Source organism: Anas platyrhynchos, chromosome 4 (genome assembly GCF_047663525.1).
Source record: "Anas platyrhynchos isolate ZD024472 breed Pekin duck chromosome 4, IASCAAS_PekinDuck_T2T, whole genome shotgun sequence".
Taxonomy (NCBI): Eukaryota; Metazoa; Chordata; class Aves; order Anseriformes; family Anatidae; genus Anas; species Anas platyrhynchos.
Genome location: NC_092590.1, coordinates 38,460,549 through 38,485,536, shown reverse-complemented (window position 1 = coordinate 38,485,536; position 24,988 = coordinate 38,460,549). Strand labels below are relative to the sequence as shown.

At 39.2% G+C, this 24,988-nt stretch overlaps 1 protein-coding gene across 1 annotated transcript in view; it reads left to right on the top strand.

Annotated features, from left to right (window-relative positions):
• Positions 1 to 2,791: 2,791 nt before the first annotated feature.
• Positions 2,792 to 24,988, top strand: part of HHIP (hedgehog interacting protein) — a 79,029-nt gene continuing 56,832 nt past the window's right edge. Inside the window, exons 1-4 of the mRNA XM_027455772.3 lie at positions 2,792 to 3,722; positions 10,152 to 10,347; positions 17,670 to 17,826; positions 18,416 to 18,617. Coding sequence (XP_027311573.2) covers positions 3,456 to 3,722; positions 10,152 to 10,347; positions 17,670 to 17,826; positions 18,416 to 18,617 — 822 coding nt within the window. The 5' untranslated portion in view covers positions 2,792 to 3,455. The remainder of the gene's footprint in view (positions 3,723 to 10,151; positions 10,348 to 17,669; positions 17,827 to 18,415; positions 18,618 to 24,988) is intronic.

Genomic DNA, 24,988 nt, shown 5'->3' with positions numbered 1-24,988 from the left:
CTCCAGTGCTGCAGAACTCCAGAACTCCACCTCATGGCACGCTAAGTATTATCCATCAGTGTGAAAGGCTAGAATGTAGCCTTGCTTTCACTGCTGAGACGAAAAAACCTGTACTGTTAAACTTACACAGCTTAGCTGTAAAGTGAGGTGGCCGTACACAAAGTTCTTGTGTGAATCACAAAAATACCTAAAGGTGTACTGCCAGACAACATCTGCTGGCGGTTTAGGAATAAATGTGGTGCTACCAATTACTTCCATCAGGCACAATCCTCATCATGCCATTAGATCCCTTCACTCAGCTTCTGCTCCTACCTGTAAACTTAGATGATAACTGCACTTCTCAAAACTGACACTAGTTGCTCCACATATTTTCTCTTCTGTTCAAAATACTAAGGACTTCACTAACTTTAAATCCGAAAGCAGATATCTTGGTACATTTAAATTCTCTTGCAAAATATTTATGACAATCTGAATTCAACTACTGAGCCACATAAATTAAAAAGAACAAACACAATTGAAAAATAGTAACTGTTAAGTTCAAGCATATGCCACTGTCTTAGCCTTATGTTGTTATTTGAAGGGTATTCTGACACATTTGACTCATGCTATACAGATACCATGATGTATTACGATATAGACAATAATAAACATAGTAAAGGTAATGGTATAAATAAGCACAGTCTGCTTATCTCCTGGATAAAACTAGAAGAAAATCTAGCTATGTTCCAATACCACAGCAGTAGTAGCTTCCTTTTAACTTGCTATCCTTCTCACACATAACTGTAGCATAACTGGAAGATTCTCGCCTACATCCTGGAAACAAATTACAGAGTTTATTCACCTCTACTTATGGCATTACCATGTTTAATTATTTCCAGTAATGAAGTTCACATGACAGAATCCAGGTTGCATTAAAAGACTGATGTGTTTATTAACCATATTTCCTATGTATATGTTTCCACTTCCTAAGTATTCCCTTATCTCTGTTTATCAGAGGTTGAGAGACACCTGAAGCTGACACTCTGGAATGGCATATACTAATACTGACCTTAACTTTGCATTATTAAAAAGGTTTATAAATAAATTCCTATACCAACCAGCTTGAAAAAATATATATGACTTTCTTAAAGAAGCTGTCATGAACTTTTTTGAAGTGTGGAAAGGAACATAAGAGTAAATTATGTCTTCTTGCACAAAACCCCAAGAATCAGCATTTTCTATTCAGAGCTTATAAAGAACATTCAACCTTCTTCAAGTCTTACTTATACACCTTTATATCCCTCTATCACTACAGAGCTTCAAGTTTTGAGCACTTCATGTTATACCAGGTCAATAGACATTGGCCATTCCACAGAATTTCTGTGTAAAACTTCTGTGTGGAATCTGACCTTCACAAGCTGACAGCTCTTTCCTAGCTCGGTAACTTCCCATTTCAGGAAATCATTCTCTATTTAATTACTACACCTCAAACTCACCTCCTCTGAGAACCAGTACAGGTATACATAGAAACGGATATTTACGCAGGCAGCACTTGAAGGAAGAAGAAATGTTATTTACTAATAGCTGCGTTACTTTGATCATATAGATTTATATTCCTCACTCCCTTTTTCCTCCAGAGAGACGGGACCTGTGAGGATCGGGCAGCAACTGCTCAACAGACACTTTCACTGAACATTTGTTTTTTCAAGAGGGTATCTGCCCCACAGTCACTTCTTTCCACTCAGTTCCACTTTCCCATTCCAGTAAGGGAGAAGCAATGCAAAATCCGTTTGAAAAGTCTGACCACCTGCCTACATGGGGAAAGAGGCAGTCGGACCTTCAGCTGCATACTTCTGCCACTACAGTTCTGCCAGCATAATCCTCCGTGGGGAGACTGCTTGGGAATAAAAATGACTTCTGATATCGCTGCTCTGCTTTTCACCAGAATCACTTTCCTTTCAGAACAACCTATGTAATAACCCAGTAAATGTGGCACGGCTCTTGCGGTATAGTCACATTGCTACCGTTCTGCCAGCCAGGCCGCTCACGGACACGATCCCCCAGTGCCAAGCAGGGCTTTTTTCGAAAACAACAAGGCAGGACAGCTGAATCACCACCAGTGCTGGCGATGCTCTAAGGGTGCCATGCTGACTTCACCCACCAACACGAGTGCTGGGGCCACGCTGTCCCAGAGCCCCTACAGCCCGTACCCGCAATCGCTGCACTCGGTGTGGCTCAGGCCCTGGTCGGGAACGGTTTTTTTTGGCCAAACGAGTCAGCAGCAAGTCAAGTGGCGGTCATGAGTTCAGGAGCCACCAGCCTCCAAGAAACGTACTGAGTGCGAGGGGACAGATCTTTATGGATCTTTATGTCTACACAACGCTTTACCTGAGGTACTCCTTGCAAAAATTTAGTCCGATTTAGCTCACAACGGGCTGCTTAGGAGTTCAAGACTACACCTGAAGAGATTCAGCTAAACGTGAGGCGCACAGTAACGGCCCCTGGCGCCCTGAGCAGCGCCGCTGCCCGTGAGGAGCTGCCCGCAGCCCTCCCCTGCCCTTCCCCTTCCCCAGGCGCCGTGAGGAGTCTCTCCTCAGCGCCAGCTCCGCCGCCGCCCGCTCCCCCCGAGGTGGCTGCACCTGCCCCGGGCGGGGCCGCCCCGCGGGCTCTCCCCGTGCCCCGCTGCCCGCCGGGGGGGCGCCCCTCGGGGCTCGGCGGCCGAGACCCACCTCGGGCGGCCGTTACGGGCCGGCGGTTGCCGGGCGGCCGTTGCCGCTGCCGGGCGTGGCGCCGCCGCCTGCCCCCCGGGCCGGCCGCGCCCCCGCGCCGCTCGCTCCCTGCCCGGGCTGCGCGGCGCGGCTCGGCGCGGCGCGGCCGGTGGCGGCGGGTGACGTGCAGGGCGCGCGGTGGCAGCACCTCCCCGCGCGCGGCTTAAAAAGAAGAAGAAAAGAGGGAGCGAAACATGAGAGCCCCGCTGAGCCGCGGCCGGCAGCGGACGGGGCATCGCCCGGCACGGCCACCGCCGCCCCGCCGCGGGGACACCCTTCCTATGGGACGGCGACTGAGGGGCTGCCGCCGCCCGCTGCCCGGCCCGCCCCGAGCCCCGGCGCCTCGGCGCGGCAGCGGCCGCTGCTGCTGAACCTGTGCCGCCCGCGCGGCTCCTCCCGCCCGCCGCCGAGCATCCCGTCCTCCCGGCGCGGCGCGGCGCGGCTCGGCTCGGGGGTCCGCGCCCCCCCTTGGGTTCTTTGGTTTGGGTTTTTTGTGTTTTTATTTTTATTTTTTTTATTATTATTTTTTTTGCCCTCCTCGGAGCGCGGCCGCAGGCTTCCCCCTCGTGCGGGAGGGAGGGAGGTGTTTTCCCGGCCCGAAGTGCAAAGCAAAGTCAGTGGGATTCCCCTCCTTCCCCCCTCGCCCCCCCACCCCCACCCCACCCCCCTTTTTTTTTTTTTTGGGTGCATCCACGCGCTCCCTCAGGCATGATGCTCAAGATGCTGCCGTTTAAGCTGCTGCTGGTGGCCGTGGTGCTGTGCTTCTTCGAGGGGGATGCCAAGTTCGGGGAGAGCGGCGCCCGCAGGAGAAGGTGCCTCAACGGGACCCCGCCGCGCCGGCTGAAGAAGCGCGACCGGCGGCTGCTGGCCCCGGAGGCGCCGGGCGGCGGGGAGGCGATGTGCCGCGGCCTCTACCCGCGCCTCTCCTGCTGCCCCCGCGCTGACACGCCGGGGCTGCTGCACGCCGACACCAAGGTAGGCGCCACCTGAGGACTCGCGGCTGCCTCGGCGGGCCGGGGGGTGCCGAGTTTGGCTTGCCCCGGCGCTAACCTGACGGGGCGGGTGGCCCCGGGGGCTGCCCACGGGTGCGCAGGGCAGCGGCGGGGCTGGGAAGTGGCTTGGCGGCGCTTTGCGGTTTATTTTGCTGGGGTTTCCAAAGTAAAAAAAAAAAAAGGGGGAGAAAGGAACAGCGGTGCCCGCTTCCCCCCGCGTGTACTCGGGCAGGTCTGGGGTGGGAGCGCGGCGCGGGGACGAGCCGGGGGTGCCCGGGGGTGCCGGCGCCAGGTGCCGGCCGCCCCTCCTTCCCCCGCTACCTGGCGGCCTCCCGGAGCCGCCGTCATGCGGAGGGAGGGAGGGAGAGGCCGGGCGGGAGGCACCTCCTCTGCCCGCCCGGCTGCTCCGCTCCGCTCCGCGCAGCGCCCGGCGCCGTGCCCCCGTCCTCCCGCGGCCGGGCAGCGGCATTAGGAAGCGCTGCACGTGAAATCAACAATCAGGTGTCTTTTTTTTTTTTTTTTTTTTCTTTTTCTTTCCTCTCTTTTTCCCTCCCTTTTCCATCCCGGTTTAAGGTTTAATTAAGAATTCCTCGGTTACAACTCTGTAGTTGTCAAGGTCTGCGAGACTCTTGGAAAACTTGCGTTTCAGGCTTGCTGGCCCAGGCATAATAAAAAAAATGCCCAGCCTGAATCGAATTTTTATGCTCGGTTCACGGTAGATTTCACTCCATTCTCATGTAAACAGCTTCTACGAATCAACATATGTGTCTGGGTGGTATCTCTCACTTTGTTTTGTAACAAAAAGCCATATTGCATCATTTAATTTGCTCAAGTCATGCAAATAGGAAAAAATCAATAGGACAAAAAGGGGTCGACTTATCCTCCTCCCCACTAAACTGCTGCCCACACACAGAGTCCTGTTGCTTATGGCAAAAGAATAACAACAACACCATTGTGTTTGTTAGTTGGTTCACTAATGGGTGAAACTGGAGAACATCATTCTCCTTCAGTCCCCAGCTCTGTCCAAATGTTCATGCCTTTTGAGGGAGCATTTGTCCTACCCCCTCTATTCCCAGATGAGTGAGAACTGTCTTACTGCAGGTTTTCAGCTGCAGATCTCTCTTTATTCATACCATATGCAGCAGCAGTTTGAGATTCAAGGCAGATATATTTCTTCATGTTGTCTAGAGACAGTGTCATTAAGCTCCTGTGTGATAATTGAATTAAACTATAAACTAACCACACGCAGATAACCTGAAAGATCTAGCAGAGGAAAAGAAAAAGAGAAAAAAAAAAAAAAAAGAAAGGAAAAAAAAAAAAGAAGTAGAAGAAGAAAAGAACAAGGGCTGGAAAATATGTCCTTAATTCACCCTGTTTGTAATGGCTCAGTGGCATATAGGCTTCTGAGATTATTCAATGCTTGGAGACCCTTGTAGTAAGTGGCTCAATGCAGTAAACTGGAAGCTGCATTTCAGTAACTTCTCAATCTCCAGGCAGTTGAATGGTTTGCCCTCTTCTTAGTATCACTTGAAAATATCTCTTAATTCCCTTTGGATTTCTTTGGGCTAACAGTACTCAAAACCTCACATAAACGTCAGGTGTTAACCGTATATGCCACACTAGTTATTTCTGAGCTGTCAAAACTCTTTTTTTAAACATTGGTTGGGCTTTTTAAGGAATATAATTTTACAGGATTTTAAAATCAGATGATTTTTCACTATAGATTAACGTTTATGAAACTCTCACATCTGCTTTATCATGTCAATATCTGTTTGGGAAAAATGTCAAAATATGTCACTTATACTTTGCAGAATGAGGTGGTCTTCCATAAGAGACATGGCAAACTATTACGGAATACACATGGATGGACCTTTTCAAAAAGCACATTTATAAAACTCTAGTCTACTACAGTTCAAACAATAGCTTATTTAAATGCAGTACTCCATCATATATCTATACATAGGATGGAGTGGCTATGACAGTAACAGAAATGCGAACGCTAGCTTCTTTAAAGACAAAGAGTCAAGCATGCTCAGTAGACGTCTTCATTTTCATAAGAGCTTCTTGGTTAAGATGCTGGGTCTTTGAGAATTTTTGACCAAATTATTGATCTGTGTTTATAATGAAAATGCTACCGTTGCCTGTGGTTTTGGGAGCAGAAATGGAGCTACCATAATAAGCAGATACCACACTGCACTGCCTCAAGTAAGATTTTTACATACTCTTGTTGACATTTAACTCTCTGTCTTCTAGTTCACTGCACTATCTATCCCCTTGATTAGGAAGGACTAATACATCCCGGTCAAATATTGTAATATCAGTTTTTCTAAAAGTCTGCTTACAGCCCGACAGGCAAAGAAGTCCTCCCTACCTTGGATGGCTTCACAGCCAAGGCTGTCAAGGAATGGGTGAAAAGTAATTGTTTTCAAGTGTGCCCTTTTACAATCATTTGTTTGCTCTGGCTCTTTCACGAACAAAGGCTATTGTTGAACACATCCAACTAAACAAATAACTCATCTTGGGGTCCCTTTAACAGCTGCCTTAGTACAATGATCTATTTACATATTACCCTAAAATTGAAACCGAACTCTTTAATGACATAATCCAGTTCTATAATACAGAAGAAGCATATGTTCAGCCCAACAGCTGAACAATCTCGTAAGCATATGATTTTTAGACATAAATGTGTGTATATCTAATACAGCTTAGTGCAATGACTTATTTCACTGTGGGTTGATTATTTTTTTTTTTCTGTTAACATCAAAATTATACTGCCTTTCTCAGACTAGATATGACAGGGTACACAAAACAGATGACTATATTCAATGTAAAGAATTTCTGTTTACTGTATCTTCCTCTGTTTCTTCTTCTTTGCACTATTCTTTTTGTTGATGATAAACCAATTTTGTATGCTATACTGTCCTGCACATTCCAGGATTTATCTTACCTTGAGTCTACCAGTTTTACATTCATGTGGCTAGAGATTAAAGGATGATCTTACAGATGTTGTAAATTAGTCAGCAGCAGGCATAATCATTATTAGGCATGTTGCAATAAATGTTTGGAAGTTTTACATATTTTCCAGAGCACAGTTAGTTTAAACCACTGTAGTTTGATGGTTTCACACACGACTTTAAAAATTGAAGCAGGAAATTAGTTTACATTTCTTCAAAAGACCAAAGCCATTGTCAACTGTAAGGTCATTCTCAAAGTAGAGATCCAGCAGAAAAAGCTTCATTCAATAAGTATTTCAGCTTTCACTTAAAAACGATTTAATATACTCCAGGATAAATACGTTATCGATTTGTTGTCCTATCTCTGAGCCAGTACAGTTATACATCAGACCTCACACAGAGCAAATGTTACCACCCGATTTTGCTTGAGCATTCTAAAAGTTAAATAACATACTTGATTTTCAGATAATTGATTGACTCTGATTCCTTAATCTTCCGATTAGCTATTATATGACCAAGATTCATTCCAGAAATGACATGAGGGGGTGAATTCCTGTGGTTAATTCCTGGATAGCAGCTGCTCAGGGGGATTAGGATCCTTTTGTCTTAACTTTGAGGACTGAAATGTTGGCAAGCATTTCTTCTCCTGTATCACCAGGCAACGTCAATTACGTTTTCCACAAGAAACAGTAAATTAGCTTTGCTATCCTGTATTATTTTTTTTCTGTTCACAATTCTTTCTTTCTGGAGACTTCCAGCAGAAGTAACAGAAGTAGTAGAATTTTATATCAGCATCACTGTGGAGTTAATTCAATAAACACACCAAATATTTACTAGTAATACCTAATGTTTACGTGTACTTCTAAACATACCATCATACTGCTACCGCAAGAAAGCCTACTGCCTGAGATCAACCCACTGATGAAAAAAATGAGACTCTTGCAAAGCAGGTGATACTACTGAATATAGGCAAGTATTTGTAAGAGTCTGTAGTCAGGTGTGCTTTCCTTTGGTGGAAACACCAAAATTGGTCATTTCATCCTTACTAAGGAAACCTCCCAGCTTCTTAGTGACATAAAGTTCTTTAAAAATAGCATTTATGGATAGTGCATTCAATCATTGTCCTATTTGGCAATGATTTGACTGAATTGTATAAGCTACTTCCCATCAGAACAATAGGTACCTAGTCAGGATGCCATCCTCCCCCTTAAGAAGGTCCAGCTCATGCAGCATATTGCCTCAGCAGTGTGGAGTTCTGCAAGACTTCTGTGAAGTCCGTTCTCTACTACCAGAGAGTATTTTGTTCAAACTTATAGTTATTATTTATTTTGGTCATACCTTATTGTAGTTATCATTATATTTTTAGTTCTTGTCCTTGAGGCATTTTTCCCAAATCTGCCATATCTAGAACAACACCTGAAACTCAAGAACTAAGACCATGTTCCACTAATAGTTCTGCAGCTGTGGCCCAAATAAGATATCTAGCAAAAAGAATGTTGGATTTTTTTTTCAGGAGAGAAGGAGCTGGGGCTGTGGAAAGAATTCCGTGGTGAATTCAGGGTAAAGGCAAACTTTTCACTGTGCATGCAACACGCAATTAATTCATTAGTCTTCAAGCTTAAGACAAATGATAAGCCCTTGCCAAAAAACATGTGAAACAGTGTGAGTCCCAAGAAGACCTGAAGGGAGATGATAAACCGTACATATTAGTCACATTACTTAATTGCAGGTGCTATGATGATGAGGATGAACTAAGAACAGATAGTGTAAAGAACAGAGCATGTATTGCATTTAATGATCCCAGCAAATCTGGAGGAATTATATTTGAAGCCAGTGGTAGCTCTTCTACATTAAGGTTAGAGGCCAAATGGTGTTCTTCTAATCAGGGTTCTAACTTAGCCATGAAACTTCACTACACGTTTCAGATGGCCTTTTGACAATATATGGTTAAGACTGAATTTTCCTGGAAAGAGCTTACCTTTTAAATTAATGTTCCTTTAATTAGGATTTTTTTAACTATACAGGCCATATGTTGTATTCTATTTTGAATGCATAGCTGTTTAAAACAACAGGGAGGGCATTTCTCTTAAATGTTTTGTGCTCATATAATTATGATCTGTAAATAAAATGAGTTCAGGACCGTTACCAAAGCGCTGCATCCCAGAAGACCGACAACCTATGAGACAGCATACTACAACATATCAAGAGTCTTCATGTATTAAATAACAATTTTTATCCAAAATAATTTAGATGATTCCTATCAATGTTATGTTGCAAGGGAATGACACATTGTAAAGTCATGCTACAAATCAACTCAGAGATATGAACTACTGCAAAACTGTTTTGATATTTTCAAATGCAAAATTTACAAATATTTACAAATTTTACAGAATACAAATACTTACAGCATTAATATTTCTTAAAATAAGCGTCTTACAGTCTTTGTTTATAACTGTGCTAAACAAACTGTAAAAAGAACCTGAGCTTTGTTTTTGTATTGGATCAGATTCAGTCCCTCTCAACTGAGAACACATTTCCCATTATCCACCATTGGGATGAATGATCAAAAAACAATCCATGTGGTTAACAATAGATTAACAAAGTGCACTGCATTCAAAGACTAATAAAGACAACTATGCTGTTTTCTATTATTTTTCACGATTTGATGACATTGCGCTCCTTAGGCTCCTGTGTTTACTTAAACACATCATCAATCGTGGTTTAGTGCTTCTTCAAGTACTATGCGTAATATATGCTCTTTTTTCAGGACAAACTTACACTTTCAATATTGAGACAAATCAAGATGCTATGGACAAATTCTGTTTTTTCATTTATGAAATGTTTGAAAACATACAGCTTTTCCCACCACCAAGTATTTTGCACTACAGACTGTAAAAAAGGAAAGCAGCATTTAAAACAAGTCAAGGCACCTGCAGAACTCTAATGCAATCACTTCAGTAGCTGGACTGTGGCATAGTTCAAGATACACCAAGATATGGTTTCCTTGATGTGTTTTGGTTGTAGAATTGCAGCTTTTAGTCTCTATATATTTGCATAGGTTACCCTACAAGTTATGTTTTTAAGTATTTCTCATTAGTGGGCAGATGGCCTGCTGCTGTAGCTCCTCATACAAATCATTGCTGTAGCTCAGAGATTGCCTATGCGATACGAGATTGCAGGCTTGAGTCCATAAAATAATTTGACTACTATTGTTCTTCTCTGGGAAAGAGAAGCTAACACTTGACATCTCACTGTTCTAATGGCATATTGCACATTTCATAGTAAAATTTTTTGCGCTTGATTCTTCTGGAATGGTGACGAGAAACATGATGCATTTATACTAACTGTACTGGTTCTGTTAGCCTTATTTATTACATTGGATCATGAAATCTTTTTTTTTGTGTGTAAGATGGGGAAACAGGTCATGTGTTTATTTGTCTCTGGTTTGTGGCTTGCAGATACTTTCTGTTACGAACAACACAGAATGTGCGAAGCTACTGGAGGAAATCAAATGTGCACACTGCTCACCTCATGCCCAGAATCTGTTCCACTCACCTGAGAAAGGGGAAACATCTGAAAGAGAGCTAACTCTTCCCTACCTGTGCAAAGACTATTGTAAAGAATTCTATTATACTTGCAGAGGTCACATACCAGGTAAAGCCTATAACAAAATACGGAACTAAAGGATGTCTGCTTTGAAATGTTGATATTGCCTGAGCAGTCGTAGATCCAGGTCTTTAGCTAAATAAAATCACCATTGATATCAAGGAGATTTTGCCTAAGCAAAAACAGAATAGCTCAGGGCGTCCAGGGTGATTTTTACATGGGGAGGTAAACATTTTGAGCACTTTCTTGCCACCTTCCTATTAAACTCTCCATGAAAAACTACCCATAAAACTCAGGATTACTTTTTGTCAAAGGCCCCTGAAAATATCTGAAAATATTACCTCTACTGCTATGCTACTGTGGTCATTCAAATCATGTAAACAATTATCTGGCCATCCAAAATGCTGTTCTAAAGGACATACAGCTTTAAGATGCAAGAAAGAAAGGATGCTGGTTGTCCTCTGTAGACTCTACAAGCTGATGAGTAAAGTGTTTTTTCTGGGTTTGTTACCCTAGAAACTGGTGTATTTTTCCACAGAGTTTAAAGCCCATTGAAATCAAAGGGAGCTATTTGATAGACTTCTGTGATCTTTGAATCAGTTCCAACATGCTGTTAACAACCAAATTCTTAACTAACCTAACACTTCCTCACTGCAGTCAGTAGAGTTAGCTGGACATAACATAACCAAAACCAGAATTTGACCGGTGTTGTCTAGGGCAGTCACCAAATGTGTGCTATCACTTGTAACTAAATCAACAAAATAACCACAGAAGATGGTTCTTTTAGAAATACTGTCGTAATACACTATTATATTAAATAACATCTTTGGTATTCTCAATAGTAAATTATTTATATGTTTAAGGCTGTCATTTTTAAACTATGCTTTTTTCCTTTTCCAAACACTACTTATAAATAATGTCACACAGGAGAAAATAATTAAACTGCTAAGATTTTTTTACTAGCAACACAGACTGGAAAGCAGAGTTAATAAGGATGTGAAAAATGAATTTGTGAATAGTCATTTTTGACATATGAACGGAGCTTTGTAATAGAACATAAACATATTTGAGTAAAGGGGATAGTTTAAGTGGATGAGATTTGGAGGAGGGTTTTTTAATTGCGTGTGTACAGCGTGTACTTGTTTTCTCTGAAATCCCAAGAGTGCAGGGATTTTTTGCAGCCTTCTTTTATTGGCTTGAGAAAACATTTTGAATTGACTTACTTTTTCCCTTTACTGTGGTTTAACATGTATCTCAACCCATTCAAATATGAAAATATTATTATTGTCTTTATAAACTAAGGGATGTTTCTAAGGCTTTCTTAAACCAGCTGTTTCTTGCTCTTTATCACATTCTCCAAAGCAAAGCAGAATAGGTCACAGTTGCCAAGACTGCCTGCTGAACAGTGATAATAGATTAGATATTCTAAATGTTTGGCCCATATAAGAAGTCAGCACAAAGACTTTTTTTTTTTGACACGAGTTTGTAACTAATGCAAATGATTAGCATATTCAGCAGAGCAAGTCCCTCATAGTTGTTTTGTGAAACTCTCTGTTTCTGAGGGAACAATTTTTTTAATTGGAAAAAGTGAAAGGGTGAAAAGGGAGAAAAAATGAGGAGAAGTAGAGAGGGAAAGAGAAAGAGAAAGGGCTGAGCAGCACAGGAGCTATAGCCACAGGAACCTCACTCCTCAGATCAACATATGTGGTGACGAATGACAAATTTATTTTTCTACAAAGTTTGTGTATATGTAAAACTGCTGAAGTGCATCAAGATGTCAAGTGCTTTTTGTGACCACCCAGGTTGCCTTGAAAGATAACCAGATGAAAGCATAACTTTAGCACTGGACAGAGCACTGTGCTTTGCAGAAAAAGAGCTTACATACTTTAGCATCAGTTAATATAGGATTTTTCCTACATCAATCAGATGCTAATAATCTTTCTATATAGTGGTTCTGAAAGTGGGCAGAACTAAAAACAAGTTGTTGTGTCCTTGCATCACCAGCAGAGATGATTTAGTTAGTTTTCTGATTGGTACACATGGTTCTTGATGCCTATACCAGTATTTCATGAAGGTATTAAGATTCATGTCATGCTTTTTGAGAAGACGGCTTATAGGGTTTTAATATAGTATAATAGGCACTCTAAAATATGAATAATTATAAAGACAGCTTATTTGTGTTTTATGTTTTACTTGTGAGACCCATATATCCCTAATATTTATTGCAAAATAAATAAAAATAAAAATAAAAATTATGAAAGCTATGTTTTCAGTTTAGCCTAGAGGATTAAACAAAGAGTTGGAAATTAACATGCCCCGAACTGGAGGTCTCTGCCAATGATTCACTGTGCATTTGTTAAAAACTCAAATAATTACTTTTCCTCCATTAAGGAGTGCTAATTGTTTCTGAACACCAATACAAAGGACTTTAAGGAAATTGCTGACTACAAAAATAATTTTAGCCCCGAAGCCCTAATTTTGGCATAAGTTAGAAATTTTAATAGTGATTCAAGATAGCAAGCATCTTTTCTAGAACTGAAATTTTCACAGTACACATTAACCAAGAAGACTGAGAAATTATACATATTTTTTTTGATGAGTTAGCTCCAGAAATTCATTTATTGTTCTTTTTACATTTGCAAAGATGAAAACTGTAAGTAGATTCTTGGTTCATTCTTTTGAAGATAGCAGTCTGCCCACCAGTTATGACTGTATCAGACCTCTTTAGCAATTTTGAATATCCAAAGAATAAATGGATCAATTCTTGAATTCTTGAAAACTGAAGCAGAACAAGAAGAATAGCTGTTAGGATTTTATGGATCTGTTACTGCAGGAGGGTGCAATGTTTCACAAAATGTCTGAATATAGAACTTCTCTGCTTCATCCTGGCTGACTCTTCTTATTATTTCTCATCCAATCATTACTGCGAACCTCGGTTTCAGCGATTACTGATGAGGAGCTGGAGTTAATGAAGTCTCTTTAAACAACAGGAATTTTAAGTTTTGCAAGGTCAGAAGAGAAGACTGTCTAATATTTGTTATTAATACGGTCATGTAAAGAAAGGCACGGCTGATTCTCCCTTTCAGCATGAGCAGAAACTTGATTTGTGCCAGTGGAAGCAACATATTCTAAGCAACAAACGTGTGGCCCTGCCACCTGAGGATATTGGACAAATTTTGAACGATGTGCTCTCCATTATTTCCATTTGAAGAAATGGATTCCAGATGATGGTGTGTGAATCCAGATCCAGGCCCAGATCTGAATGCAGTCATTGCCAGAAGAGATGCTAGATAAGAATTTTTTAACTCCAAACAGGAGCACCTCGGCCCCAAATGGTAGAAGTCTTCTGAGAAGTTCTGCAGGCCACTCAACACTTCCTGAAGTTCTAATGTAGTCAGCTAATAACCACAGTCAACACAGTCAACTATTTCTGAAGAGAAAAATAGTAGTGTTGCTGCTGCTAATAAGAGCAGCAGGGAGATTAACCCTGGCACTGCCTTTGTGCAGGCACATGCAATGTGTCAGTGTGACAAGAGGGCCATTAATTGCTTCAAAACCAGTAGGAGGTGATGTGAACTACCACCAAGCCTGTTATGTTTCGAAATTTTTTTTTTGTGAAAAAATTCACATCTAGCTGTCGGAAATGCAAACCAGGAAAAAAAAAAAAAAAAAAAAAAAAAACAGTCAAAGGCCTCATCTATACAATACAGAACTGTATGCTTAAGGTCAACAATGTAGCAGGAATAAAGTAGGTGAGCGTGATTTCCATATGCTCTCTAAGCAGGTGCAGGTCTGTGCAAACAAGTGGATGATATTCAATCCTGTGTGCTGTGCAAATGAGGGAGTGAATGCTAACTTCCCTTGTCGTAAAGATCAAGACAACTGCTACAATTAAGTTGTATATCAGAAAGAAGAGGCAAGGTGATGGTCAAGCAGGGAATTTAGCAAAGCAGAATTTAGTGAAGGTAGGATAGGAATAACAAGATACACTGTGAGGAATAACTGACCACAAATACTTGTGGAGAGAGGAAGTAAGGATCATATGAGAGCAAAAGTTCTTTGAAAAAGTTTGAAATCATGCACCTGATCCCTGAAGATTTTAACAAGTAAGAACACAGAAAGACTTCACTGTAACTGCCTTAACTGAGATGTTTGTTTCTCAAAAACTGTTCGACTCTGGCTTGCAAGATATTTGAAAAGCGTAGAAATGCAAGCCTATGCAAAATCCAACAAATACAACACTTAAACATTGTGTTTAATTTTCCTTTGTGATTTAAGTTTTCCTTTTTAACACAGGAACTGCTCTGTCAACACACGGAATTGTTAGGAAATTTGTAATGATATGCATTACTCCTTTAAAATAAAGTAATATGTTCGGAAATTCACACAGGACTAAATGTCACCATCTCTATTGGGCATAGCTCTCGTAGAGGCAGTGACCGAGCTGTATCTGAATAAACTCTGCCTGAGAAAAACAATATTTTTCCCCCCCAGATAATTCCAGTGCTTAGGGGTGCTTGTCACGGACCATTCTTCTGGACATTGTACAAACACTGAAGAAAATGGCAACCTCTCAACTAAAGACCTCACAAATTAAGAATAATAAAGAAAACATTAAATAGTTACTATCAGATAGGAAAGTAGAAGCATCTTTTTTTAACTGTCTTTACTGAAACTGTATGGTGAATCTAGCATATAGAACACAGAAACGATTTTTTTGGTAGCTTACTGTTTTTTTATAGAACAAAATTCCATCCTTAATGCACAGGTGAAACTGTATTTACAGAGGTCACATTCCTTCCAATAATGCAACAATTTAGCGATTTACAGACTGATTTTCATAGTTTAATTCAAACCTGTTTTTAAGAACGTTTCTAAGGAAATCGGAATGTAAGTCTTATCTTTTTTCAGATCTGCTGATGGGTTTGCCAAATAGCAGAAACTATAGCCCACTGTAGTGCAAGATGTACCTAAATGCATGATATATTTCATAAAGAAAACAGATTAGTCTTACATGCAAGAAAAGGCATTGCTTAATGAATTACTCAATTGAGTTTGCATCTGATTGTTATTTGAAATGCACATGTACTAAGTAAACAATAAGATCATTATATGCTCTCAGTTTTTCAGACTAAAGGTAAAATTCCAGCCAAGAGTAGTTTATTTGTAATAAATAGTAGATTATATACTTAGACAATTCTAGAAATTCTCAGAAATTGTACACCTCTAATCCACTTATTGCATTTTCTGTAATGATCTCCTTTGCCTAGAGAAAGAAATCACTGAAGAGAAAACTATGTATTCTTAAGTCAAATAATTCAGCACCAAGATTGTAGATTACCTTTGATTTTGGCATTATATCTACAAAGCCTTGGAATACCAGTCCATGATTATATCAGAGTTCCTCTTCAGTTGTTCCACTTGAAATTGTATCTCACATTTTCTCCAAATAACTACTATAAATTAAAACCAGCTCCTCAGAGATGATATTTACTGAAGCTCAAATCATGGTAATTAAACTTTTATACCACAGCGCACTACCATGTGTTTCCAGATACTATTTTATAGAAGCCAAAGGCAGGCTTTGTCATGTTATTTGTCCAATATTTTTAAAGGAAGATGCATATGAAAAGAAGTATAGTTGGGTGGGAAAGGCTTTCCACTCCACAAAAATTCTGGGATCTAAAAAATTTTCCTATTCCACATAAGGAAGAAATTGAACTCTTTCGAAATTTTCCATGAAGAAAGCCACAGAGAGACCACCCCAGGATAGCTAATAAAGCGGTTGTTAGGACATTTACTTGGGAAATGGGAGACTTAGGGTCAAACTCTTGCCTGACAGATGAGGGGCATTGACCTGAATATTCCTCTTCCTAATGAAACACCCTAATTACAAGACATTGGAGTATAGTGATATGAGCTTTGCTGTCTGTTTCTCTCTTTTTCATTTAGACCAGAAGTTTCATCTTGGACCAGAAACAGCATTTTAACTAAAATTTTGTCAAAACTGATAACATTTCTGAAAAACCTTTGCTTTTAAGAAATTGGCATTTTCCAAAGAATCACAGCTGTCCCTGATCAGCTCTTATTGTAAGTTGTAAGCCAGAGGTTTTATGGGCAAGATCTATGGATTACTGCATTATTCACAAGTGGTAAAGCCATGCATAAATTAGGCCTCTAATTCCAATTAAGTGCTAATTTTGTGTATTCCATCAGTTAGGTCTTGGACTGTAGTACATCCTAACATTGTGCCAATAACGCTAAGAGCAATAAAGGTGTCTTAAGACACATTGTATTAACATCTGTTTTAGTAAAACAGTGCATATGTAACTAGCCAAATTCTATCTTAGATTCAATATTAATGATTAAAAACTGGATGGAAATTACTAGAAAAAAGTTTTTGGACAGAAAGATATTTTTGCTGTCATTAAACATAGCATAGTATCTGCAGTGGCAGGGATTTTCCTCAAAGGCTTTTGTTTTACCAACATCTTGTTTCCCTTGTCTTCAAACTCCCTCCCATTTTAACCTAAAACCTAAAGACCACCCTTCATCCAAGCCAGCTTAAAGCCAGCTCCAATGCAGCATGAGACACGTCCCTTTTCTCAGGGTTGGGGGCCGAGGAAGTAGACGTTGCGATGGGACACTGCCTTCACCCACGGCACTGTCAGGAGTCAACCAGAGGCCAGCTGCATGTCAACAAGGTGCAGTTTTAAGCAGTACTTCTTGCTTTCTGAGACAATTAATTATTCACCTCTCCGACTGATGTCTGGTGCCAGCATTCCACAAAGTCTTTACTGCATGTCTTTTACAGAAGTTTTTACCGAAGTTTTTACTACAAGCCACCTTTTTGTTATTAAATCAGGGAAGAGTTACCATTTTCATTATATTTTGGGGATGACAGAGAGTAGCAAAAGATACTGAGTTCTGCTAAAGCAATATAAAAGCGATAAGATGCAAAGCTTAAAGCAAGAAAAAAGTTATATGAAAGTTGCTCAAGCTATTTTACAGCATATATTACACTTCATTAGTAGGGTTAAAATCAGGAAAAAATATATGACAGCCTTAACTCTGAACTTTGTCCCTTCATTTTTTTTAATGAGTAACTGTAGTGTCATTTTGAGTTAATTGTTTTTTTTCTTATTTATGCACACTGAAAATAAAGTTTACTACAGATACAAATTAAAAACTATAAAAGGTAATAGTCAGTTTGTATTTATTCAGAGCAGGCCTTTTTTGAAGATAGTACTTTGTTTAAAACCACTTATTTTTCCACTCAGAATATAATCTATTTAAAGATTAGTTTGACGGCACAAAACTGCAGACATGACAACACACTAAATATTTGTATGCTCTTTTGCATTTTTAAGGTTTTCTCCAAACTACAGCTGATGAGTTTTGCTTTTACTATGCAAGAAAAGATGGTGGTGCATGCTTTCCAGATTTTCCAAGAAAACAAGTGCGAGGGCCAGCTTCTAACTCCCTGGACCACATGGAAGAATATGACAAAGAGGAAGAGATCAGCAGGTTCATAAAGATAAATGCTGTTTAATCTGAAAAAAAAAAAAAAACAAAAACAAAAACCAAAGCCTGTGGTTTTCACAGTGAACCAGCTCAGTCTGTGCTTATGCTCAGCAGCTGTGTTTTCCAGATGGTACTTTCTTTTGCTGCAGCTAGCGTACGTCCAAAGAGAAAGTTACATTAGCTTCAATATTGCAGTAACATTCAGTAACATTTGATATTTAAGTTACTAATAAGGTGTTAATAGACTTTCAAAGCCAAATTTTGGCAAATTGTGGAATTGCTGGAATGTACTGTAGAATTTTTCTATTTATAAATTGTTTTCTCTTTTACCATGTTTTAGCTATTCCTCTACATTTTAGATTTAAAATGACTTAAATTTCTCTTGTATACAAGCCAAATTTTGCTTGAGTGAAGCATAAATTCATTTTCAGTATTATCTGTGTGCATACATTCAAGGAAACAATTTATTCTGAATTGTATGACTGTGTTTGTACTATCATTACAGAGCAGTCATTTTATCTTTTAGGGACATTGTTGTGTCATGGTTACGACAAAGAAGAAATTTCTCACTGTTTTTTTCAATTTTTTTTAGAAAACACAAGCACAACTGCTTCTGTATTCAGGAGGTTGTGAGTGGACTAAGGCAGCCTGTTGGAGCAGTACATTGTGGGGATGGATCTCATCGCCTCTTTATACTTGAAAAAGAAGGATACGTGAAGATTTTCAGTCCTGAAGGAGACATAATCAAGGAACCTTTTTTGGATATACACAAGCTTGTTCAGAGTGGAATAAAGGTTGGAATTTTTACTTATCTCTTTCTGTTTATATTTTAGCCTGTATATGGGGAATAAGGGAAGGAACTTTTATTCAGAAATTATTTTAATTTACATAATAAAAAGAAGAGTAAGGACAACAGTCACTACAGCTCTATCTGGCAAAGAAATGAAAACTCTTCCTTAATTCACAAAGAGAAAAGATAGCAACTGTCTTCACATTTTTATCTTTCCCTTCATTTTTTCCTCACTTCAAATTTGGAAGAAACTATGCAACACCGGCAACATGTAGCATTATGTTTGTATTTTCACCCTATGTGCTCATTTCAACTGAATTTGGTTGAGTTTCACTGTGATTCCAGTGGGAGCAAGTTTGGCCTGGAGCATCACCTGACCTGTGGGTGCTCGGTGAGGCCCCGGGAGCCAGGGGCAGGAGAGGGCCTGGGGAACACTTGGGGATGCTGGGAGAGGGGCAGGGCTGCTCGCTGTCTTTGATGGGAGGCTGCCACCAAACAGTTCATATTTGAGATGCTCATAAAAAGTCACTGACACTAAATTTGAACATGTGGGTGGATTGGTGAAACAGCATTTGTGATGCTTAATGGCTAGACTGCTTCTGGCTTTCATGGTCAAGGGTGTGATTGTGAATGGGCAATGATGGGAATCCATACGAGGGTGGAGGTAAGAAATCAAATCTAGGTATGGGGTGACTTCTACTGGAAAACTCCTAAGTATATTGGCTGATATTTTAGTCATGAAATGTCTTAAGTGCTGTTCCATGATGATTTCTTGTCACATTTTAGAGTGGTAATACAAGTAAAATGCAGATATAAACAACAAATTTAAATTGTAACGAGGTTTTGTATAGATCAGTCACAATCTGATGTCATAGATGAAAGGTATACTGACATACTATTGACACAGTAATTTTAAATAATACTTGTGGCAAACTATATTCAAGATATTTAAAATGCATAGCACATGCTAACTCGTTATTTTGTATTTCAGCTATAAGATCACTAAACTAATTTAAGATAGCCTTTTCTGAGGGAAATGGTTTTCTTCTATGCCGAAACAAGAGATAAATGGAATATATTACACTTTTTAAAGGAAAAGAAGCAATTTATATGACACTGTGATTTCTTGAACACTTCCCTTTCTGCCTCTTGCCATTACGTCCAAGATACCAAACCAAAAGAGATCCTGTGAGGGATCTTTTTGAAAACCAATTTAAAGCTGATTTGTATTTTTTATGTGAAAATTCTGATAGCTTTTGCTTGTGAAAAACTGACACTGAAACTTCCTGCAGAACTTCTTTCAGCCCCAAATAAACCTTCCTTGAGGAAGCTTTTCCAGCTGGAACTCAGAAGCAAGACTAAATGCAAAACTGATTTTCCATGCTTCTGAATAGGCAATAGCCTAGTTGGGAAGACCCTCAACAGCTACCCTCCAATTCAGACACAACTTCTTGTTCTGTTTTAAATCAGTGATCTGATCTTTTTAGTCTTTACTACCCTAACCATTATATAATACTCTAAAGTGAATCTGTTTCAACAGTAACATTTTGTGTAAATAATGTGATGTTCTTTTAGCTAGAAAGTCTAATTCAGTTCCCTCAGATAACAGTCCAGTGGTTAAGGATAATTGTATTGCAGTGTTTAATGCAGGCTGGCAAGAATAGAGGCTCTATGTACTTCACAGATAAGGAGAAAGGGAATGTGCCTAGAAGCAAAACACCAGCTTTTAAGTAGAAAGAGGAATGGAAAAGAATTTGAGGAATTAGTACATTATATAAAATAGTAAATAAATAAATAGAATAAAACAAAAACCACATAACCCAAATGTTTTTTTTAAAACAAGGGTTCTCAAACATTTTTATGTTTATCCCCTGCAGCCTGATTGCTATAATTATTGTCCTTTACCTACAAGGATACAAGACCACTTTGATGAAAGTAACAATTGGTCAAACATTGGAACAGGCTTCCTAGAAAGGTGGTTCAAGCCCCAGGCCAGTCAATGTTCAAAAGGCATTTGGACAATGCCCTCAATGATACACCTTAATTTTTGGTTGGCCCTGAAGTGGTCAGACAGGTGGACTAGGGGATCTTTCTAGGTCCTTTCCAACTGAACTATTCTGTTCTGTTTTATTCTATTCTGTTCTGTTCTGTTCTATTCTATTCTATTCTATTCTATTCTATTCTATTCTATTCTATTCTATTCTATTCTATTCTATTCTATTCTATTCTGTTCTGTTCTGTTCTGTTCTGTTCTGTTCTATTCTGTTCTGTTCTGTTCTATTCTGTTCTATTCTATTCTATTCTATTCTATTCTATTCTATTCTATTCTATTCTAATTATTTTATCAAAATAAAGTACTTGATGGAAATTTGATTTTATTTGCCTTTTATACAGTTTAAAACTAGAAATTGGTAATGGAGAATACTATGTGGATAGACAATTCTCTAGCTGGCAGTGAAGATAGTCTGCAGCAATTTACAAAGACACCATGCAAAACATTGCATCCACATGCAAGGTGTGCGAATCACAGAATGTCTCCTCTGTGTCTAGTTCAGACATGCTTCTAATGTAAAGTAGATTAAGTTGTATGCATACATTTTGCCCAATATGCCTTATTCTCATATAGCAACGCAAGTGAAAAAGTAAAATGAAATTAACAAAGTTTTAGTTGTCCCCAAAGTCCTTTAGTTGTCAAACTCTGGCCCATATGTTGCAGTGAAATGTTTTGCCAAGGTAACATGTTGTGTATTTTTTTAATTCTCTCTTCATTTACACACATTCATAGATGTTAATCCAAACATCTAGTCAGTTCCTGTGTAACATCATCCACACAACATTATTCCTGACTTAACATCAAGACTGTTCACTGAAATAAACAAAAACTCTTCACCTTTTTTCAAAGCTTGGAGCAATCTTAGCAAGACAAGGCAAATTATTCCTTTTCCATAAAAATATGGAGTTAGGACTTTAAGTGTGTAATTTTTCTTTTATATCCCATATTAAAGGTAGCAGTTTCTTTCCATTTTGTACTTGTATGTGAAGTACTAACAAATACTTAACTCTACTGACAATAGTCAAATATTTTTTCAAACTTTCTTAGATATCAGTTGTGTCCAGTAAATAAAAACAAAAATACAGCTATGGTTGAATGACAGGTAATATAAACTGATACCTCTGAAAAGTGTTTTGGACAGCTATCCCAAGAAGATACTTCTTGTGTTGATGGATGGAGTAAAATAGTGGTGGATGACTTTCTCTTTTTTTTTTCTAATGTCAAGAGGAAATTTTGGGGTGATAAAATCATTACATTGTCACAGAGCACCAAGTCTGTTGCATCATGATTTTCCAAAAAATATTCTTAAAACTATCTTCAGACAGATATAAACAAAAATAAGATATATCCTTCATAAAATAATGTTGGCCTTTAGTTCTGACCTCATTAACATCACTTCCCTCATCACAGCACTGGCAGTCAGATAAGGAAGGAAACAGCATACCAAGAAAAGAGGAAGAGAAGGGACTGCATTGTGTAGGATTCAGCCATGATACTGTCATAAAATGATGCTATTTTGTCTCTGTAGTGGAACTAATGGTCCCTGTGTTGATTAAATTCATTTGGAACCCCGATGTAGCTGCAAATGAGCTCCATAGGCTTCTTCCCTGGTTTTCCTAACCTAAGCACACAGATAGGATTACCTAGAGTTGTTCCTTGGCAGTGAAGTGCTCCTGTGAAGGTGCAATTTAGGAATAGTCCTATCCTATTCCATGTGAATATAAATGGAAATTAAGTAAGAAGAGCGGCAAAACCTGATGTATGTTTTATTGTTCCATTAACTTCCAATAGCCATTGAAGTCATTGGGATCTCTGCATAAAAATCACTGTTGCAACAAAACCTATTGGCAGGTGATTCTTGGCAGGTGATTCAATTTTTAGAATTTCAAGTAAAAGAGAAGAAGTGCCAATTTTATGTGTTGTCAGCATCTCAGAGGAATTAGTGCAAACATGTAGAAGTACTTCATAAGAGAGATGCCTTGATGATTGCATTTTGTTCTTCCTGGATGTCCTACTAGCAGAAATTAGATGCAGAATCCCTTAAAAAAAATGTTCTGAAGCTCTAAGAAACAATTCTTCTTTGCACATCTCCCAGTTGCTAATCCCTCTTGACAGCACAGTTATCAGGGATGCCTTTTTGATCTTTTATTTTTCAACTGAGTTGTTGGAACACATGGATGGATCTTAATCAAGAAGTTGCTAATTCAGCATCTTTGGCCCTCCCCAACTTATTTTAGGTCACACTGGCTACATAAGTGGTGCACTACATGCAGATGGATTAGGCACTTGGCCAAGTCCCTCCTGTCACTTTCGGCCTTTTCTTCTCTATCTCAAGAATGTGGTGAAAAGGAGGGAGCTGTGTACCTCAGTCTTGCCCCAAAGGTGAGTAAAGACATAAGGGGCATGCACCTGTAACTTGAATCTAGGACATCCATCTGGGCTCAAACATTTAGGAATATATATTCCAGCAAAGTAAAGAAAATACTCTCTGATTGCATCACCTGTGCCCACTGACATTGCAAAGTACCCTCAATATGTGGCATATATGAAGGGGAATAGGGTAAGCATTACTTGAAAAAATAACCATACTCTAAAAGTCAGCTTCCTTGATCTGTTGAATTTACTTCACCATTATGTTAAGGTGAAGACAGGTGTCAGTCACACAGCAATACTCTACAGTTGTTCCTTCAAAATTATGTAGGAAAGACAATTTTAATATGAAAACATTATTATTATTATTATTATACTTTTGGACTGACTTTCACTGCAGTTTTCTTTGTCTTAAATTATTCCCAAGTAGAACGGAGGTGTAAAGTTTGTGTGAAAAGCTGTTGAATTAATAATGGTAGTACTTTGATTTCACAGGTGTTTAAGGAACCCTTAATTAGCTTTCAAGAAAAAGTCTTGATTATCTGAATATATTGTCAAAATGTTGAACAAAATAATTAAATGCATCAAGCAAATAGGAATTTAGCCCATAATATATTCAGCAGAAAAAAAATAAAAATACATCAAAATATTTGAAATATTTGAATTTAATGAGCTGTAGCAAAGCTGAACATGTTATTATCAGATCAGTCCCCTTGTACTGCAGAGTATATCTAACTTACAGAAAAATGCTGAAAAATGCACTAGCAGCTCTCCAAATTTCCTTACTCCTGTGGCTGTATTTTATGTTATTAACCATATTATTTCCTTAGATATTGAAGCCATTAGATCAGTAGAAGCCACCATAAAATGTAGCATAACCTATTACATTAATTTTCACTCACTCTCTTGTCTCCTGAGCTCAATAACATATATTGGTCTAAAGTATATTGTTTGGAAAGCATCCAAGAGTGATTTGGCAACAAAAAAGGAAGAGCCTACTGCTTCTCCTAGGAGTCACACACTGTAATCACCCATCAATATACTTTCTGAAAAGCTAAGTGCCTTTAGGGCTATCATTGTAGAGAGCTTCGTCCAGTCATTAAAGCTTTTTTGTGGTCCTTCCCTACAATCATTCCACTTTTTCAACATCCTTTTAAAATGAAGGACCTCAGAACCATACACAAGAGCCAAGTTTACATCTCATGACCATCAATGGTAAGATTAGGTCCCTGTTATCTACTTGGTACTTTCCTATTTATAAATCCATTGACTGAATTAGTTCTTGAAGTACAGTATTTCACTTGGGCTTCATGTTCATTGCTTGTCATTTCTGATCCTTAAGTAATTTTGAGTATACTGTTACTGTTGTTGCCTGTAACTGTAGATGTTGTGTTGTTCTGGCGTGTATCTGCTGTCTGTGGGGTCACAGATTATACAGCCAGCAAGGAGGGCTGCAATTTGTTGGCCTTTGCAAACATGATTCCTAGAGTAGAAACCCTTGCAAAATGGGGTAAAAACTTAAAATTGCCCTTATGGAACTACCACTTTTACTTGTGTAGGGATTTTTTTTCTCTCTTGAACTAGTAAAGTGTTCATAGTTCATCTCATGGGCATATTGTGATAAATGGCAAAGGCTTTGAGGAAGGAAAGGGCAGGGCAGGAGAAGGAAGGGAAGGGAGAAGGGACAGAAAACCTCAGTGAAATAGGATTGAAGATTAATGTTAAGAATACTTGACTCCTTGACTTCAGTCACCTTCTCTGCTCTAAGACTATGGTTTTCCTAGTCACAAGCACTTAATTTTTAACAGAAACTTCCCCTAAATCCTAAGCCACATTAACCTTTTTATTTTATCTTACTTTCAAATAATCAGTAAAACTAACTTGGTGTGTTTTTTTATCTCCAAAGTTTTTTAAATTCCTATATAATTCCTTGTAAATATTTTAACAGCCAG